Here is a 22,946-nt window from a genome sequence, read left to right as displayed (position 1 = left end):
AACACGATTTTCAAAGATTTGTTTAAAAAAAAAGAATCAACAATTTTCATGGTATCCCGACGGCCCTACCTGGGAAAGAGTGTGCAGATTATGTGTTTTAAAATTCAAATCGATCAGTCCAGTAGTTTTAAAGGTACGATGGGCACCGACTTTGAAAACGTTGGTTTTGGAAAACGATCTTCAAAGAAGTGAGCTCCATGGGGTCTTGTATGAAACGCGGATTTTAAAAAATCAATATCTTTGTTAGTTTTGTGTAAATTGATTAAAAAATTTACACAACATTCTTGAAAAAATCAGAACTCATAAAAAAATGTAAAAAAGGAACATAAAAATTTAAATTCCCTTAAGTCTCTGATGGTGATCAACTGAGGGCAACTGTTCTCGTTTTTCCTGTTGCAGTCACTGTCACGCCAATCGTCGCTGGTCGAGGACCGGATCGACTCGTCGGATGAGGACGAGTTCCAGGAGGAACGCTCAGGTAGGTCCAAGCGACTAGCGCTCTTCCACGCGTCCCGTCCCGTTTCGCTTTCGGTAGATGCATGGACCTGTACTGCTACTACTACTACTACTACTGCTACTAGTCTGTACTGCTCAACCACCACCACCACCTCCGCCACTACCTTCACCGCCAGCGCGCCATACCACCACCACTACCACCATTCTTCGTACCATCACCTACCGTACCAGCATCAGTATCATCATCCGCATCATCAGCCCGATCTACTGCGGGAAGTGTTGCTGCTCAAGAAGCAACACTCGGTACCAACGGCGACGGCAACGACCACGTTCATGGGCACAGATATCAACGATTCGGCGAGTGGTGCTAACCGCCTCAAACAATCCTCGACCGAGACGGACATGCACGCTCTGTTCCGTCACTGTTCCGGGCTCGGTACGCTGGCCTGCCATTCACGCCGCCGTGCATCTAGCCCGGAAGGTGAGGAGTACCACGTACGGCGGCGTAGATCACGCTCGATCGATAACTTAAGCCAGGACGCGGCCTTCTGCCAGCGAACAAGCTACCATCGTAATTCCATTTCGCACTCCTGTCGTATGCAGTAAGCTTGTGGTGGTTTCTGTGGCGTGATGATGATGGTGATGGTGACGAAGACGAATTGGCAGAACCGATGATGCACGAGAGTGTGACTCCCACGAAAAATTGAACTGGTGGTCTGGTCTGGCGGTTTTTGCCTTTCTCCACCTTTCTTACTTACCACTTATCACCTCCTTTTTCTTACGCGCTTGCTCTAGCTCTTAGAATAACAATTAGAAGAACACGGTTTTAAGGAGTTTTTCTCTTTTTCCCATTTTTATTATCACAATGCTTGTGCTTTACTTTACGATTTTACTACTACTTTCTCTAGTGGCTATATAGTGATGCTAAACTTTTACCTATTGATCTTTCTATCGTAGCTAGAAGTTGAAAACCCTACTGTAGATTTGCCGACACCTTCCCATTTCTCGCTCGTCTTTCCATTTCTCTCAAATATCCACACTTCCTCTCTCAACACGAGTGATTTCTCTATTCGCCCTAGTGCGTGCGTAGTATACTCTTCCCTGCTTAGTTTACTCGAGTTTGATGAGCATGAATAGCACTATAGGTACCACTTTCGACCACCAGAGGCGTACACGGCCCAGCTTTCTCCTACAGCTGTTCGGTGCTTTACGTAAGTAGTAGTTTCTTAGTCCCTAGTAGCTTTTACACCTCTCTTGTTTTAGATTAGATTCAAGTGTTTTATCCTAGTACGCAACATTTCAAACGATTACCATTTTGCCATCGCTTGGCATCGACTTTCATTTGCCTCTCATTTTTCACGGAACAGAAGAAAAATGATATCAATCGGAGCGGTTTATTCTTTCTCTTACTTGCAGATGTGCTGGCCGACTAGTTTTCGCCACCGGATAGAGCGAGACGGTATCACCGGAATGGTGCAAGTTAAGTAGCGGCGTAGTAACGAAAGCTCGCAGGACTCGCGCGCTTTTGGGCTGCGTACTTTCGTGTGCACGAAGTGGAGCAACGGCTCCATCCTGAAAGCTCCATCGTTTCCGGTATCTCGTCTGTCGCGGTGGCAGTTACGATGCGAAAAGCAACATATTTTAAATAACGATGATCCCGTGAAATTCCGAATGATAAAAGATAGTCCGTTAATTCACTACAGCCAATTGTGTGATGCCGTTTAGCTGGTTTATCTTATTGTAACAATTTAAGTGCACCAATCCAAAGTAGTGCAGTGGATATTATGTCCTTCAGCGTTTGAAATGGCTCTAGGAGGAAGGTTCGACGAAAATTTCCCAAGTTCAGCAGTTGCAGTGCTAGGAGCATGAACACTGAGCAGACTACTTTGTTCTTTCCACCGTTTACAACCAGCGTAAGGGCATTTTTATAGTGTGCTCGGCCAATAAAGCAGTCATTGCAATCATTCTAGATGCGTTTTCCGGCCACAGGATACTATCTAGCGCCTCGCGGGTGTCTACCGATTTTATCTACATCATTCAAGCCAAACGAAACGGGATAAACAAGGAGGTCAGGTTTGAGTAAGATGTCGTAGGTCGTAGCTAAGTTTAAATCAGCTGTGGTGTCTAACAAGCAAAACAATATGCATTAAAACCATGCGTGTCACTGGTGGCCATCCCGTTTTTCCGCAACATGAGCAAACAGTCACACGTGGGTATTACTGTTACGGGCATCTATAAATGATGGAAAGCACATATATACATATACGATAGATATACACAAAAAACAGATACATAAACGCATATATTTTGTGTCACTTTCGCACTGATCTGACTTTACCTTTTAAGAGAGAGGACACTTGTGCGTGTGCGTGTCTCGTAGTGAACTGAAAAACCTTTTTCTAGCACCGACAATCAAGATTGTTTGTTAACCGATTTCTACAATCAATTGCATCTTTCTGCGGTAGAGGAATAAAAAAAAAACATAAACAGGAAATGAAAAAAAAGTAAAATAAAATAAATTGCAACAAACCCAACGTTTCCACACTGCAAAACCGTACGTCGTATTGCAGGCGCCATTGTTTTAATCCTCCCCTCCAAAATGTTATACCTATACTGATAAGCGTATATTTACTGCTAGTTAAAGGAAGTGTTTTAGAAACTGTTAAGCATACAAGCAAGCAAGCATGGCAATCGAAAGGATCGGCTAGTCGGTCCCCCGATACCGTGATTTACACGACTCAACTTAATGCTAGCAAGTAGGACACTGTAGGAGGCAACTCACTCTGTTAGTTTGACCGTTTGACTACCCTAGCAAACTAGTGACAAGCAACTCTAAAGGCAACAGCTCCTCGGTAGCAACTCATGGAATTGTTCGTTAGCATAATTAGTGTGTGATAGCAGCAGCAGCAGCAGCAGCAATGTATGTTTGTGTATGTTTGTCCGATGGAGGTTCGATTCGGTTCGAAAGTTTACTCAAATGACGATCGCACGCAGCAGGAGAGGGACGACTAACAAGCACCGATTTGTACGAGGGCGTGATATCTGTTGATTTTGCAACAAAGAATTCGACGGCATAATAGCATTTTCCGTTTGTATTTGCTTTTAATCAAGAAAGTGAAAAGGCGAATATTCCGTAGTGGCAATAATGAAGTGCATAGCAGCATCAGCAGCACCTATCATTTAGGGCCAGGTGGTGGTGTGCAATGAATCGTGTTTTTAAATTGGATTGTGTAGTAGAACAGACAGCTAAGCTAACGTAAATTAAACAAAATAAAATCGGCAGCAAAACATAAACTTTACTAAAGTGTAACCCGTAGTGATGGTTGTCAATCATAAACCAGCGAGCTACCACAGAATAAACTAACCGGAAATGGTAATCAGCATGGCATCTTGCAGGTGGTTTCTTTGTCGTTTTATTTCTATTGTGCTTTTAGCTCATTTGAATGTTTTCATTTTTAAAATAAAAACACACTGTACGGTAATACAGTATTCAAATGATGACACTTTGAATGAGAGTAATTAATGCAACAAACTTTTAAAACTGTATTAGTAACTACATAAAATTTAAACAAACACGATAATTCATTATCATCACGGACAGTAACAAGTGGATTGCAATTGATAGCTACAAGGTGTCATTAAAATCACGCAGTGCCGAAGAAATATTGTTTAACATATTTCCTTGTACTTGATTTTCTATGAGGAATCGGAATAACTTTCTATGAGGAATCGGAATGCTTTATAACTTTGCTTTTCCTCTCGCCTCTATGAATATTCTGTCCATCGTCGTGGCTTAACGTGGTCTGCTAAAGGATTTCTATCGGGCTCGTTATTTCTAAGAGTTGCCGTGTAAAGCCATTGGTATAGGGGACCGCAACGTTGTTTCTACTGTTTAAATTCTCTGTTAAAAACCTTTTGAAGGTAAAACACAGAGAATTGCAAATTGATAGTAGCAAAGTTACCTCAAAGAGTAAAAGTATTTGTCCATCATTATTTCGTGGACGACGTTTCAAGACATTGTTGAAGCAATTTTCTCGTCTCTTTCTTTGATGTTAAGGAAGCCGTGAGGTTGCCACTTCCTTTTCCTTTAATAATCGTCCTGGTGAATTCATCTCTTATTAAGAGGAATGGTGCTTCATTGCCAACGTATCGTTCTCGCTTTAATGATGACACATTGGACCTTGACCGCGGATGGCGTAGCTGGAAGATCGCGAAACTTATTGATGCATAGAAGGTGGTATTTTTGGGCAGTCTTTCAATTTTTCGCTCATGGAAAGGTGATCAAATCTATTTTAATACGCAAATTGCGTGCATAGGCTTTTGTTTATCGAAAATGTTTTGGTCTTAGAGATTATGAACTACAACTCTGATCAAATTTAACTCTATTTGCACCTTTAATTAAAAGGGAATTGATAAGATATTCAATATTGAAACCTCCTTCGTTTGAATTACCAATCGAACTGAATCCAATTACAAGAATACAAGCATTGCAATCCCTAAAATAAAATTCAAATAGTTCAACACTCAACAGATTTACCCATCACTGACTTGACTTATTTACCGATCATAACGATAATGCTAATGAGTATTATTAATATTTAACTTTGAACATCCTACTACAGAACGGAACGCGTCTTTTAAATATTTTAAATTCATCTTTCTCCGTCCCTTTTGCCTTTCACGTAATTGCTGTTCTGGAGCACTAGAAAGGATTGGTTCCGATGGTGAACTTCTAGCTGAACCAGCCGAACCTCCCCCACTACCAAACTCGTACAACCGAGACCACACCAACCCGAGTAACCATCGTCACCGTCTCCCGTGGCAACGAACCGTGTGCAAACAAACGGCAACGACGCGTTCAGTTTTCACGCCAGATCTGCTCCTTTTCACCACAAGAAACTGACCACCGCGGGTCGAGGGAAAATTGCAAAAAAGGGGAAAAAACACGGCCGCAAGTCGGACCCGAAGCGAAGGACGAAGAAAGAGGCGGCAACATTATTGCATAAATTAACGGTTGACGAGGTGCGCGATGACCGACCGGTACGTGTATTGCAATGGTCGCGGAGGAAACCACGAAGCAGCCACATCATCTAGCAAGCAGTCCTCGTCACGGGCCAGTAAGTGTCGCGCCTCTTTCGCACTTTGTGTTTTTATTCTGTGTCCGTGTTCGTGGTTGTGGAAGAGAACGGAAAGGGGCCACTCCGGTCCGGATTAAAATTTATTTATTTAAAAATAAGTTTCAAGACAAAAACATTGCTTTAAAAAATTGTTTGTGACACCTCGCCCCCCCTCCCCATCTAGCCATGAAGCCACAAATTGTCATAAACCGGCACATGAACTGGCTGATACACGCGCTGTACAGCAGGAAGCACTACGAGCAGTGCAAGCGGCTGATCGACCGCCAGCTGACCATCTGCTACGACAAGGAGTACCTGCACTACACGAAGGGACTGATACACCGCGACGAGGGCAACGCACCGGAAGCCATCCACTGCTTCCAGCAGGCCATTCTCGCCAACCGCAAGGAGCCGGAAAACTACAAGGAGCTGGCGAAAACATTGTACACGATTGGAAAGTTTAAAAAATCGCTCGAGGTGTTTCTGAAGGCGGAAAGCTTGCTGGAGCGACCGGACCACGAGATTTACCACAGCATCGGCGAACTGTACCACCGGGGCTTCGGTCAACCGAAAGCGGGCACGGCCGAAGCGAAGGAGTACCTGAAGCAGGCCATCACCTGTGGCAAGCACGTTGACAGCTACAAGATACTGGCCGAAATCTACATCGAAGAAGGCGACAGCTTGAAGGCCATCGAAATGATCGAAAACTGTTTGCAGTGAGTTTCGGTGTCGTGTCGTCTCGTGTTGGATACTTGCTTCGATGGTTGAGCATTTTTCTGTTTTGAGATTCTCTTTCTTCTCCCCGGTACAGAGTAACGCAGGACGACGTTGCGCTGTTGACCCAAATCGGCATCCTGTACCTGAAGATCAACGAGTATCAGCGAGCGTTCGAGAAGCTGCTCGATGCGACGGCAGCGGACTCCCGGCACACAAATGCCCTGCTGGCGTTGGGTTCGATTTTGCAGGTTGCCAGCACCACGGTCGTCCTATTACGGGGCTTTTGATAATGGATTTTGACACCTTTTCTGTTGTGCCATTTTTTTTTTGGTTTCTCTTGAATCCCACGATCCCGGCAGTCGAAGAACGATATCGACGGAGCGCTGAACAAGTACAAACGGATGCCCTATCTGCCGGACGAGAGCTGCGAGGTGTGGAGCAACATCGGATTATGTTTTTTCAAGAAGCAAAAGTTCATTGCCGTAAGTAGGGGAAGCGGAGGACAGGCACATTAGCATGTCGTTGCTCCGGGCAGTTTATGTTGTCCGAAGAAGCGTTATGCAACCGTTTACAATTTTCGCCGGTGATCCTCTTCTCTTCGCTACGTTCTAGGCCATCTCCTGTCTGAAGAAGGCGACCTGGATTTCGCCTCTAAACTTTAACGCACTGTACAACCTCGGCCTGGTGCTGGTGACTGGTAAGAACCGGGGCGTTTTTGCGTAACCTGGTGCACCTTTTCGCGAGCGCGCGCTAATTTTCCTTTGATTTTCACGGTATTTGATTTCGTTTCCTTCCAACTCGCAGCTCAACAGTACGTGAGCGCTTTCCAGACGCTAGCGGCCGCGATAAGCCTTCGGCCGGAGAATGCCGAATGTTACATGCTGCTGGGGAGTAAGTGTTCCACATTTCGTACCATCACTCATCACTCAGCCACATGATTGTTTTATGCTGGCTCACCGGTGTGCTTTATGCTCCGCTTAGCTTGCCTGCGGCATCTGAACGACCCGGGCAATGCTTACCTTTCGCTGGAAAAGTCAACCATGCTACCGGATGCAGTCAAGAATCCGCTCATCTATCTCAACTTTGCGCTGTACTGCTACGAGATCGGTAAACCGGACCAGTCCGTGCTGTATCTTGCCAACTTTCTCGAGATGACGCAGCACATCACGGTGCACCGGGAGGTGAGTTCGTCAACCCTTCTGCTTCTTCATCTTTTGTGTATCTGCTAATGTCTGCTGTTCCGGATTCGTGTCGCGCGCGGTGCAGTATCTCAAAATGGCTGACAGACTGAACGGTGCGCTCGTGACAGTTGCTCGAGGCATCGTCCAACCGGCGTCATCATCATCATCATCGTCCAACCCGGTTGGACATCCGGAAACCGGTCCCGGTACCGAGAAGGACGCATCCCCCGCACCGCTCGATGCCATCGTGGAGGGTGAGGTACGGTCCGGACAAAACAATGATTTTGACAATGATCTGTTGTGATGTGCCCGGACGGACGGATGATGATGCCAAACGCTCGGGGCCATCGTACGACGACGGAAAGGATTAGCAAAATATGGCAGCACGGGTTGACCGACACGCTACGAGGGAATCGGGATCGCGTCTTTTTCTACTTCTTGTTTTTTTGTTGTTGTTTCATGTCCTTTCGCGATCCTTCGCGCTTCGCGCTGGCTGTCACGCGATGGCTGGTTGGTTCCTGGTAACGCGAGCATGGTAGCAAGATTATCCGCTGGCTAGCAAGATGAATGGATGGCCAGCTGTTTGTTTATCTCCTTTTTCGTGGTATTCCGGTTCCAGTGATGGTGCGGTGCATAATTTTAACATTCGTGGAAGATGGTAGCGCGCGTTTTATCGCATCCCACTTGCTGGCTGACTGGTCGTTTTGATTTTTTATGTGTTTGCCATTTAGATGCCCGGTCACCAGATGGAGCGGCGAGTGGGATAAGAGATAAGCGGGACAAGTCCGGTGCCGAGGATCACTCTCTTCTGCGTGTTCATATATTTAGCAGATTGTGAAGAGAAAACGAAACGAAATAAAGTGAATCGTCGCAACCATCGCCTGATGGTGATGATGATACCATAAAGACAGGACACAGAGTGGTTAATGGGTTATGAAAACTTTGGTTGTTTTTTGCAATCTCTCTCCTTTTGTTTTCGCACTATTGATGACTGCAGACGGAGGAGGGTACGATGGTTGCAGATAGTTTGTTGAGTTGAAACGTGTTGCCCTGGATTGTAGATCACTTTACGCTGCTGTTCCTCACAAATGATAGGCGAGTGTATCACAGAATAGAATACTTTTTATTTCCGTTTTGATTCTGATTTTAAAGTTTCCTTTTTGTGGCCAACCTTACGTCAATAGTGGGAATTGATGCTATGCTCTAGGTCAATTACATGTTTATACAAATTTAAGGCGATGAAAGATTATGAATTCTAGCTGAAAATTATTTTTTTTAAACATATTTAAGTCCGGACGCATCGTATGTTTAACTATCCAAATTAATGTTGATCCATGAATGTAACATTAGAAAAACTAGGACAATTTGATTTGATTTTCATTTAAAAAAATGGAACTAGTTATATGAACAATACAAATTTCCTTGCGTTTTTAATGATAATCAATCACAAGATGCTCGATTTTGTCATGGAGATTGAAGAGAATTTCTATGCTTTTCTATACACCTGAAAATGTGTATAGTTATAGAACGTATGAGGGCTACGGTAAATCTATCGGTTTTTAAATTATACATAGCATCGACCATACTTACCAAAAGAGGTATCGTCGGATTATCATCTCTTTCGGATATTTTACAATTCCAATTAAATTTACAACTTACAACAAATCAAGGAACGTTCAAAGTATTATTCTACCTTACAGTCACATAGGACAGCGAATATTATGGGAAATTCCCTTTATTTCTTCATTGATTATCAAAAGCCATACGATCATTTGACGCATTCGTGTTTTTTTTTATTTGATCATCTATTTGCACATCTACATGAAGAAAAATATAAACTGTTTTTTATCATTTCAACCTTCAATTTCCTCTCACCTTAATCGATATCGATAATGATCGGAAACCAATTCAACCTATCTTATTCTGGCATACTCTCGTCGTCTGCGTTTCCGGTTCCGCTGAATTGGCTAGGACCATTGGGGGGTCAATATGAGGCTAGAGGCTGTAAAATACATTTTCTGAGCGATATAAATTCGTTTGCCCTATATAATTTGAAACTGGTTTTCTCTGTGAGCTGTGGTCCGGGTTCTCTGTCCTTTATCCTAACTGTATAAGCTCTACCCAAAAAAGCTCGGAATCCTCCCCCACCCCACCCCCTGTCTATCACGTGGCGCAGCGACTGTACAAGTGTATATTAATCTAGTTTGAAACGGGGAAAAGGTTAAGTTTTCGTTCGTTCCCAATAACAAAACTACCTTTCCGACTCTTACGAACGAACGTCGGAAACTTTCCTAACTTTTCTGACAGTTTAAGTTCTTAGCACATTTTGTGAAACTCGTTGCGGTTGCTTAAATTGTATTTCACCCTTCGGTAGCACGTGTGCCACTTGTGGCAGCGAAAATGGCGAGCGAATCGATCATCGGACCTTGGTGGCCAGCCAGCGTTCAAACAGGAGGTATTTGGGCTCAGTAGTACCTGCTGTGCGAACGGTGGTGAATCGATTGTTTTGCGCCGCATCCGCGGCTGTCCGGATGAAACAACCGCACCGGAACAACCCTTTGCTACGGTACGCGGTGGGTTCGAAGGTAGCAGCAGCGGGCAGAGGCTGTCCTTAACAACAAACCCTATCGTAGTCACCGCCGGCAATTGCTACAATTGCGACGGAAGGTTCCATCTTTTACAACCACTCCGAGCACTTGGTGGTGGCCTCGATCCATTACACCCACTATACGAACTTATCGTGACGTGACTCGAGAACTGTCGAGAAATTCGAAACAAATATTCGTTGCCTTCGTTTTGTGATTTTTTTGCTACTGGGTAGCGAGGACAAAGCGGGTTTAGAAGTACATGGTTTCGAATTTCACCCCGCGGAGCTTCCAGTTTAAAAGACATCACGGTTTACCCTAACAAATGGTTAAATCTTTGAGCGGCTTATACGATAAAATATCTCGCGAAACTCCTCCTAAATCCTATTTATCCAAGCAGCAGTTAAATGTAACGATATCTCTATCATTCTCTCCTTTCTCTTCCTCTCATTCAATTTAATTATCTCTCATCTTAGTTTTAATTTTAAAGACTTTTCGTCACATCGTCGTAAATATCCATCTAATTCTATCATCATTTCGTTTTCCCCAACTTATGTACAGCTTATGTAGCAGCTGGTTATTCGATGAAAATCACAACTCCAACCCATAAGGTCACGCCCCTCGCTCACTGGTGTGCACCACCGGGGGTGCCTTTTGCTTTTTGGGTTTTTGAATATCTGAAGGGAATTCGGTTCACTTCGGTCACCCAAATCCTGGCCCTGGGCTCTTGAACTGCAACTTTTGCGTTGCGAGATCGGGCGGCAAACAACGCACATCGTCTGTACAAAGACTTTCGGGGCGCCGGAGTGGCGCGCGTAGAAAAGGCGCCTAGACTACACTAGAGAGGGAACTGCCGTTGGTTGCCGCGTACTCTGCTACCTAAACGGAGCTAGCTCCCGGCAGGCTAAGTTGACTTTTTCGTACTAATGTGTCGCCATGGCGGCTCTAGGGCAAATTTGAATCCTTCCTAACCTACCTCATACCTAGGGAGCAGCTTTGCTAAGTGACTGTCGTTTGGAGCGGTTGGTCTAGCAGAAGTCCTGTAGCACCTGGAGTTGCTGGACCGATTGGCCACTGTGGTTGATTATGGTACTGCTGATGGTTGGTGGACTGTTGGTGCTGTTGGTGCTGATGGTGATGCTGGTGCTGGTGGTGCTGGTGGTGGTGCTGGTGGTAGTGACGACTGGACTGGGTACCTGGGACCGTTGGTGGCAGTAGCGATCAAACGCAGGTCGTCGTGAGGCCGGTCATGCGCGTGATCTCGGCCCTATGGGTTGGAGTTTTGAAAAAAACCGACATAAAGCTCGTCCGGAACTGCTTCGACATCAGACCGTAGAGGACGAAACCGATGGCAGCGTTGGTTAAGGCTAGCAGGTCCATCACCTCCCCGAACAGACCGTAGCAGCGGCGAAAGAAGCACTTCTCCAGCATTCCACTCATCAGCCCCAGGATGCCCTGCGGGAACTCGGTCACCAGAAACAGCAGCAGCACGGCCACCAGTAGCGTCGTCGTACGGTCCGCTCGACGATCCGTCTTCGGATGGCTGGCAAGAGATTACAGAGAAGCGAGAGAGAGAGAGAGAGACACGTTACAGGGGACGCATTTTACTAATCAATTTCCGGCGAATGCTGATGAAGATGCAACATTGGGCCTTCATGGAAGAGCAAATATTGGTGACAGGAATAAACGTTGACGTCTATCAAGGAAGATGAGGCACGTGTAAGAATCTAAATGATTCCTTCTGACAATGCACAGGAACAAACACATTTTGGTATTCTCGTTCTTCTAGGAAATGAACCTTAATCCGAATCATCAACACATGCTACAGCATCCGTAGGTACACATTGCGTTATGCCATGCGTAAGATAGCAGGAACCCCTACACATCAATAACTACAAATGGATATTGTGCATCCGAACGTGTTCTCGATGCTTCCGATACCAGGAAGCAACATTACACACAGGCTTTTTATTCCACGTGATGTGTGTTTGGGGCGTTTGGTTATTATTCCGGTTCGATGATATGTGCCAGCATGATCGCACATGACTCGTTTTCCGGTAGTGCGAGCGATTTAATGAGACCTTTTTTTAGCGTTCCATTGTTGTTCGATTACCACCGGCCGATTGCTATTGACATGCTCCTCATGGGTTTACATATTTATGGCGATCATTATTGTTTGCCTTTTCCACCTGGGATTTCGGTCCAATGATGTTAATTTGATTGTCGTTTGGTAGATAGAAATGATGGAAAATTCAAGCTGCTGTTTCAGCTCGGATGAACTGCCGTTGAGTGTTGAGTACAACAAACAAAAAACATAAAGTTTCCTGAAAAGTAACAATGCAGAGCAGCAGTATAAACAAATACACCGACCAGATCGACTGAAGTATTACGATCGACTTGAAATCCACGCTCTACAGGCGCAATGGCTCTGTGCATTGACATCGTTTGCTGAATGTTTTATCAAGATAATGCAACCAACAAGTTTGGGAAAGTGGATCGCGCCAAGAATTCTGCTTCACTGTTTCTTGTACAGTTCATAGAAATCGGAGTATCGTCCCGTGTCCTCAGTTCAAAAGTCAAAGCGCAAGAGTTTGAGTGTCACTCTAACAGCCCTTTAAAGAACATTCCTTACTGCAACTGTTTTGAACGGCGCGAAAGTTTATAAACTTTCAACCTTTCTGACCAGCAACGTTTATTTCTTGTCAAGCATCTTTCAAAGGTGTTACATTCTCGCTATCCGCGAAGAAATTTGGTTCCAGCGATTCGTTTAAAACAGCTTGAAGGAGTAAAAAGTTTTTCATTTTGTAAATCTAACACCAAGCGGCAGAAGCCCTGCAGCAAAATCTGGACTAATACAGAGCAAATTAGTCGCAGTTCGGTTATTCGGAAAGTTAAATAAAAAACAAGATCCGGTTTGTAGAATCTCCAATCATATCAGGCACCAGCTTTCGCGCCAGAACACATTTAAAGCATCTGTGGTACTCATTGAAATGAAATTCCAAAACTCTCACCTTCAGAGGTGCTTCTGGGATAAATAGCCTTCTTGGATTTCGGTTTCTCTAATGTCTTCAAAAGGTTGATGGCTTGCCTGCTTGTACCACGTGTCGGAACATGCCAATCCCACTGTCAATTTTCAGGACCCTCAAAACCCTTGATGGCCATCAGGTCCGAACAAGGATAATGGATGAAGAGTGAGCGAGGTGCGAAGGTGGTGGAAAAAAAATCTATGCTTGAAAAAGCGAGCCCAGGCAACGAAATGAAAGACGCATCAAACCGCGTAAAAGGCTTTTGGACAGTTCGCAGACGTACTGAGAAAATGCTTTTTCCTTTTTGCACCTTTTCCCGATGTTTGCATTTACGACAGTAAGCATAAAACCGCAGTGCATGCTTGTAGCTTAGCGGCGAATCCTACAAGAGGACACTTGAATGAGTCACATTCAATGGGATCTAATTTTTAGAAGGAAACATTGTTAAATTCTTTCAAAGATCATACAATAATTTCATTACATTTCAGCATTGATACATCAATGGAATTGTAATGCTTGCTCGAAAGTTCTTGGCAGGCCACCAGCAGCGACAGGAAACCGATTTCCAACGCATTGTTGCTGGTCCTGGCGCTTGAAACTTGTTAATGAAACCTTCTTGTTTCATTCCGCTACCACCAGCTTCAAGCACCATTTGGAATTAGGAAAACCAATTCCAGTTAAATTCGTCCCCTCCCTCCCTCTCCTCCCCATTATCACCCCCCGGAATGACGTAGAAAGTGAGAGTTTAAACTGGCAGCGGCTCGGCTACGGCCGGTGTGGTTCGCTTACCGGTTCCCATTACTAACGGCTGGCTGCGCACTGCTACTTCCGCCACCACCACCGCTCTGTGGCGTCACCGAGGAAGTGCCGTTTTTGGCATAATTTCCGCCCTGCTTCAGCTTCAGGCGCCGCTTGCTCGCCTTCCAGAGCACCTGTATCAGCACGCAGCTGATGACGGTCAGGATGATGCAGGGCAGCAACTTAATGATCACCGAATGGATCCAAAAGTTGTAGCTGAAAATGAGAGAGAGAGAGAGAGAGAGAGAAGGAGAGAGATTTAGGTTTGTAAAAAAAGGGATTAGCATGAAGACTTTTCAAGCATCGTTGGCTCTCCCCCATCCCCACCCCGCTTCCTACCGGTAGACGATCGTGTTCTCGTCCGCATCCAAGTGGTACAGCACCAGGTGCGTGTCGCCCTCGAAGACGAGCGTCTGGCGTATCGTGAAGACAAAGTAGGTCGGAAAGCAGAGTATCGGCGCTAGAAGGTAGCACAGGGCAATCGCCTGACCGTAGTTCGATTGCGCATAGATGGCCAGCGAACCGTGCGGATGTCTGGAATGGAATGGAGCAAGAGAGCAGGGGGAGGCGGATGAAATGAAAGCACTTCAAATGAACGACCGCTGCCGGTGTGGGTGGTGGGGTGGGATCGAAAGATTTCCACTCGAATGGCACCGGAGCGATGATCGATGCCCACGATTCCACTTGGACGCGGAAAACGGCAACGGTCGGTTCGCATCTTGGTTTGGCCCGGTTTTCTTGCTCGGTTGATCCTATTTCTGCCCTCGTGGTAAACTGCCGTAAAAGGGGGTCAGCCCGGTGAGTTTAACGGTTGAGATGAGTTCGAGCACGTGGCGCACCAGTTGGTATTATCGAGCATCTGGTGTTGTTGATTCAATCCAAAGAAACTCAAGTGGATCCACAGTTGACGATGTACAAATTGATGGTTTTATATGAAAAAAAACAGCGTCATATCATTTTTACTCTCGGTTGGACAGATTCTACTGAAAGTAGAAGCTCACGGTTGTGCCTTTCATTTTCCACCAGTACAGAAAATGCACATAAACGGATAATGTTCTCCAGAGAAAAAAAGGGGGAAATGTTCAGACTCTACTCCACAAACCACTACACAACCACTACAATCGCGTCTTCTTAAAAGCATCCTTTCTTGGCCACAGCAACTCGCAAAAGCGGGCGATTCATGTTTCAGGCAACGCATTAAGAAGTAGGATGAATGTTAGCTCCAAGAAGAACTCACTCAACGAAACAATTAATCGTAAAAATTAAAACAAATTGGCTCAAGAAAACTTTACCAACGAAACGTTGCTGTAGTAGCCACAGAAGCAGCAAGCAACCATAGTGCCTTCGTGGTTCCCGATGCTGCAAGTATATTAACTATTTCCAGGAAAGCAAATTACAGCAACAAGAAAAAAAAAGAACATCAAATGCACCCTACCAGTAGAGCGGGCAAGTTTTCCGTTTCGCGAGCTACCGAGCAAGACGAGATGCTTAGATGAGTTGAGGCTGACTGTGAGTGAGTGCTGCTCCAGAGCGCACACCAAAGGTGGGGGGGGGACTGGTGGCCGGGGAAGATATACTTTCGGCTTGATAACTCCCCCCCCGGGTTCTTCCCGGATGTTGCCTGCCACAGGACATTGATAATCATAGTGCACGCGCGCAGACGTCAATTAACCTCAATTTTGCGCTCGGATAAGGGTTGACTTTTCGTTTCGGTGGAAGTGGGCCACGGTGGAACAACAAAACAAAGCGGGCAACGAAAAAACGGCGGGCAACGGAGAGGAAAGGGTCTCATTAAAGGAACGTTGTTTGCAAATGGCAGACCGGCCCTCCCTCCCTTCGCCGGGACCTCAGGGTATTAGCATCTTGGCCGTTTGCATGCCGTCGCATGTTGCTCCCTTTTTTGGGGTAGCGATCCGTGACGGATTTCCAAGAAGGATAAATTAAAAATCAAATCGAAAGTGGTCAAGTGGAATTAAACCGATAGCTAGAGAGTGTATATTTAGACTTATTCAAACCGCAGTTTATTAGTGAAATAAGACAGAAAGAGAGAGACAGAAAGGATGAAAGTAAAGAAAGGAGTTGACGATAAATTAAACGACAATCTGCAGTTGACAGCAGTGACAATCGGGTCCATTATTTCGGCTACTTCGATGCCCTTTTGATCTCCAACGTGCTACTGCGATGCCCAAGCGAAGGGTAATAATCATGTCCTTTCGACCACGTGCGGCTGAGCTACGAAATTGATTTCATCCGTAGACCAGGGCTGATAATAACGGCGAATTGATTAGATTGAGGCTTGGGCGTGGCATGACGCGACCGATAACCGCGCAATTATTGATTCCATGGAATTCATTGTGACATTGTGACACTCACTTGATCGCTATGTATCGCCAGATGGCCAACGTCACCGTCAGCAGGATGGAGATGGTGTGCAGGATCTGGGTGAAGTGCATATGGAACATCAGATAGACGGCCCACGAGTACGGATAGTCCCGGCGATCTGTATGGTCGAGAGAAAGAGCAGAGAGGATTCGATTTATTAATTAAGAGCAGTGGATTGGAGAGTTCCGATGCATCCCTGCTGCGATGGCGATCATAGTATCCTGGGATGCGTTCTCTACCGACTACAAACGTTGCTGAAACCCCGGCTTTTTATGAAAAGATAACCCGAAGGGTATAATGTGTTTAAAATAAGCTTATTAAAATGAGTCCTTCTCGTATTTCAACCCCATTCCAACAGCTCATCGAAGAAACGGGCTAATTGTGCTCGCAGATCCGGTCCGGAAAAGCCCTCGCTTGCTGCTAAATACACCGGTGAGTTGTACAACCGCTATAGCTTCCCTTTGAACATTGTAAGCTTGGCTAATGAAGCCAAGTTGTTCAATGAATCAACAACAGGCAGTAACAGGCAGCAGCACAACAGTAGCACTTTCTCTGTGTGCCAGTTCCACCGGAGAGAGTGAGAGAGGAAACCAAACCAGACTGCCGATGAAGCCTTTCCGGCTGAACGCCAACAAAAACCATCTGTTGCACCGCCAGGTGCGTAGCCCCGGATGCGACATCGGACTGTGGTGCTTCCGCTGAAGAAAGGACACTCTCGATGTTGGCGTTGTAGTTTCATTACGTTTTACCGTGAAGCAGCTCACCAGAGTGTCCATGATGGAAACATTGGATTCCTGTTGTGAACACAGCTTACTGAGTGCTGTTGCGAATTGGCTCCACGAGTATTGGTTCAGCAACCTCATGTGTTGTGTCCGTTTGCTTGGAGTCTACCAACTGACACAATGACAAATAGTCAAGCAAGAGAACGGGCAGGGCAATAGTATCGGCAAACAGTTGATGGTCGAATGGTTGCGAGTATTCCCTAAAGCATCGACCGATGGTCACGAATCGGACCGTAAAAGTGTGGCCAAAAGGAGCATTTCGGGTTGGTTAACCTTCTCTCGAATCTACCGCTTCTGGGCCATCGTCGGTTACGGTTCATCGATGGTAAACAATTTATCATCCGCAAGATGCCAGACCATTTTCGGCTTGTCCGCGCCGCAAGATTAATTGATGTGGACGGGCAACCAGACCTAGGCCCATTTTTCTTAGAGGCTGCATGCTGCTCCAAAGGCTGAGGCACAAAATAAATACAAACAAAATTTCTCTTCGAAAATCATTCCATCAAGATAAGAAAATGGCTGTCGGCTTCCAATTGACGTCTCGCGCCTTTCGTGAAAGAGAAATCAAAAACGTCTTCATTTTCCAAGTATTAAGCCGTCGTAGGACGCACGATTCTGTGAAACAGCGAATGAAAAGCTCTGTGTTTATTGTCTGCACTTCTAACGGTACAGGCCATGGGCAGTAAGAGCATTGCGGGGCTCATGCGTTTACGAGAATGTCGCCCACGGCGGCAGTATGCTTTAATGATCAACATAAATGACACCAACCGTTTCCTGTAGGAACTTCCCACGGTGCGGGCACACGCCAAAATGGTAGGCTTTATCTAGCTGTCTCAGTTGCTGCTTCCGCAACGATTAACACTAATCCCATTGACATCGCTTTATGAGGATTCACTTCTGTGAAACGATTCCATCGAGGCAATGCCAGGAACGTGTTTTTCGTGATGAGAAGGCGCGTGAGAAGAATCACACTTGTATGTGATGGCGTGGAACGAGCAGAGGGCCACGTCCTAGCATCTTATCTTGCTTTCAGACCACGATGATCCCCTGGCAACACTTACCTGGCAGTATGAGGTACATGTAGAACGCGAACGGTATGTACTCGATCATCACAAACATATCCGTCACCGAGAGCCACTTCAGAATTCGGTTGATGGGCACTTTGCTCATGTCCTTCCGCGTCAGCACGATTATGTTGAGTATGTTGGCAATCGTGCCGAAGAAACATATCTGAGGAAGAGGAAAAAGGAATGCAAAAGACAACAGTTACTCCTCCCTGATTTTGAATGCTTTAAAGCACGCGAATGAATTGGCCACCGCCTCACGTGCGTTGTGCGTCCGCTGCTTCATCCCACCATTAGCTGGCCAATCAAAAGTAAGGCCAAAGGCGGAGCTGGCTGAGCTGGCGCTCCCTTTAAATCCGTCGCAATCAGGATTTATGTACCGTGGCGTGCCTGGCAACGACATGAACCCTCATTTTGTCCTTCGCAACGTTCTCGCACAATGCCTACTGGATGGCCCATTTTCGCAGCCACGACGTTGTGCCACGCTATGTCGCGCTGTTCCATAAAGGCCTAAATGCTGCAAGCGACGTGGCCGATTTACTCTGAACCAAGCTGGCCAGGCCGGACCGGCCCCATAAGCCGTAACGATGACATTCGCGTTTGGCGACTGGAGTAAACATGTGTCGCAAAGTGCAAAGAAAAAAAAGGGAAACAAAACGGAGCGAGGAATGACAAAATGGAATTATTTGCACCACTCAGTGGAAAAGTGCAGATTGAATCGATTTTCATCTGTACTAGAAAAAAAACTTGGAACTAGACTAGGTCCATCCAGCTTTTCTCTACTTGCTTTTCGTTCCTCCAGTGCACTGGGTGCACTCCACTGGAGCATAATGATGTTTTATGGATAAGCAATTCGTTTAACAATGAACTACTACTCGCATATGCATCTAGTGATCGCGAGGTGCGCACGGTTTATGTTGCTCGGAATATGTTGTGCTGCTCGCACAACACATCCTCCTGCACCGTTGGGATCCTGAGCCCGAAAAACCGGCGCGCTGCTCACGGTGTACCAATCTCCAACGAGAAATGTATATATAAAAACCCAACTCGTATCCTTTGCCACCGTCCTCTGTGGCGGAGGTATAAAAATAGGGAGAAGAAATTGCTGCCAGTAGCATCATGTGAGGATGCGATGTTGATGATGATGATGGTTTGCTTCGCTCGACTCGGTGGTGGTCCCACCGGTGTTATCATGTTTCGGGAACGGTTGCGGTGCCAGTGCGAGTGAGGTTTTAGTAATAAGTTAAGAGAGCATCGTATTCCCAGAAAGCGCCAGCGAGGAGCGCGCCTCAAGTTCAGTTCCATGTGCAGAAGGGTAAATACAAGACGTTCGCTGGAGCTCCAGGAACCAATTTTAATCCGAAGCAGATCGATCACGGGGACGGGTTCTTAGGGCTCTCGATTCACTTTCTGCCGTCAAAGTTAATTATCTTTGCGCCCACAGTGCAGTGTAGTGACCAACGTTGCTCAGGGACGGTCCAAGAACCGCGGCCACGAAAGAAGGAATCATGTAACTTGAAGCGAACTAACGCTATCGCTGGCATAGTGGATAGTAATTAAGGGCAGCTGGTGAAGTAAATGTCAGGTCAAGTTTTGACACTTATTTTGCGATAACTAATTACTTTTTTAGATTGGTATAAGAAGGGGCGGAATTGGAAATAGATGATTAAAGTGCATCAGTGCAACCCGTTCAAACATATCAGAACGTTCTTGTGGAATTCAAAATGAGCACCACGAGTGCCGTAGCAATAGACTGTGTGCATTGGAGAGATTTAATGAAATTTTGTGGCATTTTGTGGAGTGAAAATGTCTCGTAGAAGCATTAGGTTAATATAGAATGCGATTCATTCGGATTCGATGAAGTGACTTGTTCCACGTCGCATTGTTCCCCGAATACTTTATCCAATTAAACCGAGATAGAGTTACATGACATTCCAAGCCTATTTCTAGTTAAATCCATTTTCCAAGCAAATTCAGATTGGCTAAGGGCCCGGATGCTGGCTGGTTTTTCCAAAGAATGGAATCCATTTTCAATCTAGGCTAATTGGCAATAATCGTGAATCGAGATCTGTGCTGGATCGGAAGCATTGCCTGATAGTAGGCATTTTGCTGGTAGCCCTTCTTCTGTTGCTTGGCGTTGGGTAGCAACACAGATTCCTGTACTTTCTACCCAGCGCCTAAAGCTAGGAAGACTTATTATTCGACCGCATTCCTTTTCCCACTGTAACGCACGTAATGGTCGCTTTGCTACTCTGTTGGTGTCTTTTTAAAGGTCATATTCGTGTCTTTTAGTGATAAAAAATTTGCCAAAATTAAACCATTCAAAAGTTATCGCCGATGGAACACGAAAGGCGATAAAAAAGTCTGCATAATCATTATGAAAACACGATTTGACTGGAGAAAAATGCCCAAAAATTCAGCCAAAGCTTGAAATACCATGTTCAAATGGTACCTGGGGGACTCTTTCGTTGAAGCGGGCATAATGAAACAGGTGACAAAGCTTATCAAATGCCCAATTCTACGGATAAAACTTAATCAAACTGTTTTCAACAATCCAGGAATCTCAAAGTGTTTTTTGGTAAAAAAAACTTACGACAGGTGCAATCAGAGATCGACAGATATTTTTGTGGGAAGGTTCGAGTTGGTATCAAGCCAGAAAATAGTCAAATAGTTCCATAGAACAACGCTTGATTGCCCGAATTCGTGCAAGAAGTTAACCGAATTCAAACCGTGCAGCTGGGTGGACGATGAATCACACGTAAAACTGCATTTTGACAAAAACCGGTAGGCAAATTTGACGATGGTTATCTTAGAGGAAATACCATTGTAACAGAAAATGCCAGAAAATGATATGTCGCATATTACCAAAAGTGCGTAAATTCATACGCAACGTAGCATAATAATTGAATCGCTATTTTTTATGCATAGCTAGAGAAAATATCTACAAAATGACACCATGTTTTCATGTGTTTAGCTTGTGTCCTATTTCATGCGGCCAAATATTTCAAGCTTTACTACGCAGCGCACGCAAAATGCCAAAGGGACGGCACTGAGGCGGAGGAGAACGGTAGTCAAATAATCGAAAAGATTTAATGAAGGTCCCTGACCAGGCAACTTACCACGAGTGAGATGTAACCGTGCAACAGCTTGTAATCGAGCAGTATCTCCCGGATCGCACCCTTGCAGTAGTCGCTACAGTTGGTCAGCTCGACCTCGTCCGGTCCATCGAGCTGGTCCGTTGCGGTGCGGTTCAGCCGGTTTAGCGACTGGAACAGCTTCTCCAGAAAGTCGTTCACGTACTCCTGGGTGATGTTGTGTTCCGTGATGTTCCCAAACTCGAACGCATGCCGATAGTAGTTCACGTTCCCTTCCATCCTGGAGAACCGCGTGTCCAGTATGTAGAGCAGCCGGCGCCGGAACTCAGTGACGTTCAGCACCACCGTCGTGGCGGTATCGTTGCTGTAGATGTAGTGTAACCATTCCAGTACACGTTCCTCCACGTTACGCTCCATGTCTGCCATGTCAATCAACGCCGCCATGAGGCGGCGTTAGACGGTACCGACGATTCCCGACGAAAGAACCGAAAGAAGCCATTTTCTGTAAGGAAAAACCGATTTCCACACCACCACACCAACCAACCAACCAGCCAGGCGAGCGTGTGTGGAAAGCGAGCGTAGATGGTGATTGAACGAGATTATGGTTAGCGAACTTCTCGGACGCTTTTCATTTTTCGGTTGTAAAATTTCATTTAACATCATCACGGTCGAACGGGTTCCGGCAGATGTGTGTCCAGGGGTGTCCCTGTGGTACGACGAATTAAGATGGGTTGGCCAGTGGCCGACAATCGCTTCCCCTGAAACGAATCCACGGATTGTAGAAGCCAAAGCAGCAGCAGCAGCAGCAGCAGCAGCAGCAACAGGAATACTTTTGTGAGCGCGATGGCGAGCGAATTGGACTGACGCTTTCCCGTTTCCCATTTCTGGTTTGGTACCGGTTTGGTTCGGGTCTCTAATCCGCTTGTGGGATGCAAATTGTATGATAGGGAAACCGATTTCCGGCCACTCCGACAGGCACACGCTGCTGGACCAATCGAAACGGAACGGAGAAGAATTTGCTTAAGTTTGTGCTGGAACGTGAACGCGTTGGGGAATTTCTGGTCAAGCTAAGGTTTCCCTTGCGTCGCGCTTTGCGCGAATTGCGGAAGGGTATTTGAGGAAAATTGATTTTCGGGAGCTCCATGCTTTTGGCGCGATCGACGGCAAGCCAATTTGCGAGGAGAACCCCATGGAAAAGGAAGCTTCTTTGGAGGGTGCGGTCAGGGGCGACCGCAATTTTAAACCGACAGATAAGTCAAACGGTTTGTAATGAAATTGGATGAAGTAGTTGCTGAGCAGAAGGGAATTTGGCGTTAAATTAGAAGTGCATAAGCCAATTGGCTTGTCAGTGGAATGCAAATGTGTGCCATCATCTCATTTTCGATTTATTCGTTTATGAAATTTATTTTATAAATCGTACATTTTTGGGTCAGTAAAAGGGTATTAACAGAATGTATTACAAATGAATGATAATTCAGTAAGCTTTCGCTAAGGGTATTCTACTAGATTGAAGGTAAAGAAAAATAATGCATTAAATTGGTGGTAAAGAGGAGATTGTTTGAAAAACACACGGCTCGTTCGTTATTATATATTAAAAAAAAGAGATTGTTTAAAGATGAAGACTCATTTTCGTTATCGTTTTTGAGGCTTTCTTGAAGGAGCCAAAAGCTTAGTAAATGGATTTAAAATTTTGTCTGAAAATGAAAGCATCCAGTATCGTCCTAATTTCAATCTTTTCATGCC

The 22,946-nt window shown here is 45.5% G+C and overlaps 3 protein-coding genes across 6 annotated transcripts in view; 2 read left to right on the top strand and 1 right to left on the bottom strand.

The window, feature by feature from the left end:
* The window catches only part of LOC126574066 (protein qui-1), a 50,462-nt gene extending 46,625 nt beyond the window's left edge, over positions 1–3,837 (top strand). For 2 of the 4 annotated variants that reach the window (XM_050234004.1, XM_050234005.1), the window contains exons 20-21: positions 400–478; positions 1,873–3,837. In XM_050234004.1, the coding sequence (XP_050089961.1) occupies positions 400–478; positions 1,873–1,889 (96 nt within the window). In that variant the 3' untranslated portion in view covers positions 1,890–3,837. Of the gene's footprint in view, positions 1–399; positions 479–1,535; positions 1,668–1,872 lie in introns of all 4 variants that reach the window. The other 2 variants (XR_007608202.1, XM_050234007.1) reach the window with 2 other exon arrangements.
* A 1,648-nt stretch (positions 3,838–5,485) lies between these two features.
* On the top strand, positions 5,486–7,775 carry LOC126576658 (Bardet-Biedl syndrome 4 protein homolog). The gene is made up of 8 exons (XM_050237964.1): positions 5,486–5,573; positions 5,758–6,289; positions 6,385–6,538; positions 6,650–6,772; positions 6,903–6,987; positions 7,095–7,181; positions 7,272–7,471; positions 7,557–7,775. Exons 1-8 carry the CDS (start codon positions 5,486–5,488, stop codon positions 7,773–7,775), a joined length of 1,488 nt encoding a protein of 495 aa, XP_050093921.1.
* A 2,800-nt stretch (positions 7,776–10,575) lies between these two features.
* LOC126574076 (G-protein coupled receptor dmsr-1) lies at positions 10,576–21,620 on the bottom strand. Its single transcript, XM_050234023.1, has 6 exons — positions 21,228–21,620; positions 18,106–18,274; positions 16,254–16,380; positions 14,220–14,414; positions 13,872–14,096; positions 10,576–11,599 (listed from the first exon to the last, which is right to left on the bottom strand). The coding sequence occupies exons 1-6, from the start codon at positions 21,618–21,620 to the stop codon at positions 11,278–11,280; spliced, it is 1,431 nt and encodes a 476-aa protein (XP_050089980.1). The 3' UTR covers positions 10,576–11,277.
* Positions 21,621–22,946: the final 1,326 nt, after the last annotated feature.

This window comes from Anopheles aquasalis, chromosome 3 (genome assembly GCF_943734665.1).
Source record: "Anopheles aquasalis chromosome 3, idAnoAquaMG_Q_19, whole genome shotgun sequence".
Classification (NCBI taxonomy): Eukaryota; Metazoa; Arthropoda; class Insecta; order Diptera; family Culicidae; genus Anopheles; species Anopheles aquasalis.
The sequence above is the reverse complement of the archived record's forward strand: the minus strand, read 5'-3'. Positions and strand labels throughout refer to the sequence as shown.

What these genes read in the sequence shown, in the direction of transcription:
- LOC126576658 (XM_050237964.1), top strand. Translation starts at nt 5,486, where the DNA reads ATGACCGACCGGTACGTGTATTGCAATGGTCGCGGAGGAAACCACGAA. An exon ending in ATGATCGAAAACTGTTTGCA is followed by an intron (nt 6,290 to 6,384) that starts GTGAGTTTCGGT and finishes TCCCCGGTACAG; the next exon opens with AGTAACGCAGGACGACGTTG. An exon ending in ATGTTACATGCTGCTGGGGA is followed by an intron (nt 7,182 to 7,271) that starts GTAAGTGTTCCA and finishes TGCTCCGCTTAG; the next exon opens with CTTGCCTGCGGCATCTGAAC.
- LOC126574076 (XM_050234023.1), bottom strand. Translation starts at nt 21,620, where the DNA reads ATGGAGCGTAACGTGGAGGAACGTGTACTGGAATGGTTACACTACATC. An exon ending in ACGGTTACATCTCACTCGTG is followed by an intron (nt 18,275 to 21,227) that starts GTAAGTTGCCTG and finishes CCTCTTCCTCAG; the next exon opens with ATATGTTTCTTCGGCACGAT. An exon ending in CATGTACCTCATACTGCCAG is followed by an intron (nt 16,381 to 18,105) that starts GTAAGTGTTGCC and finishes TCGACCATACAG; the next exon opens with ATCGCCGGGACTATCCGTAC.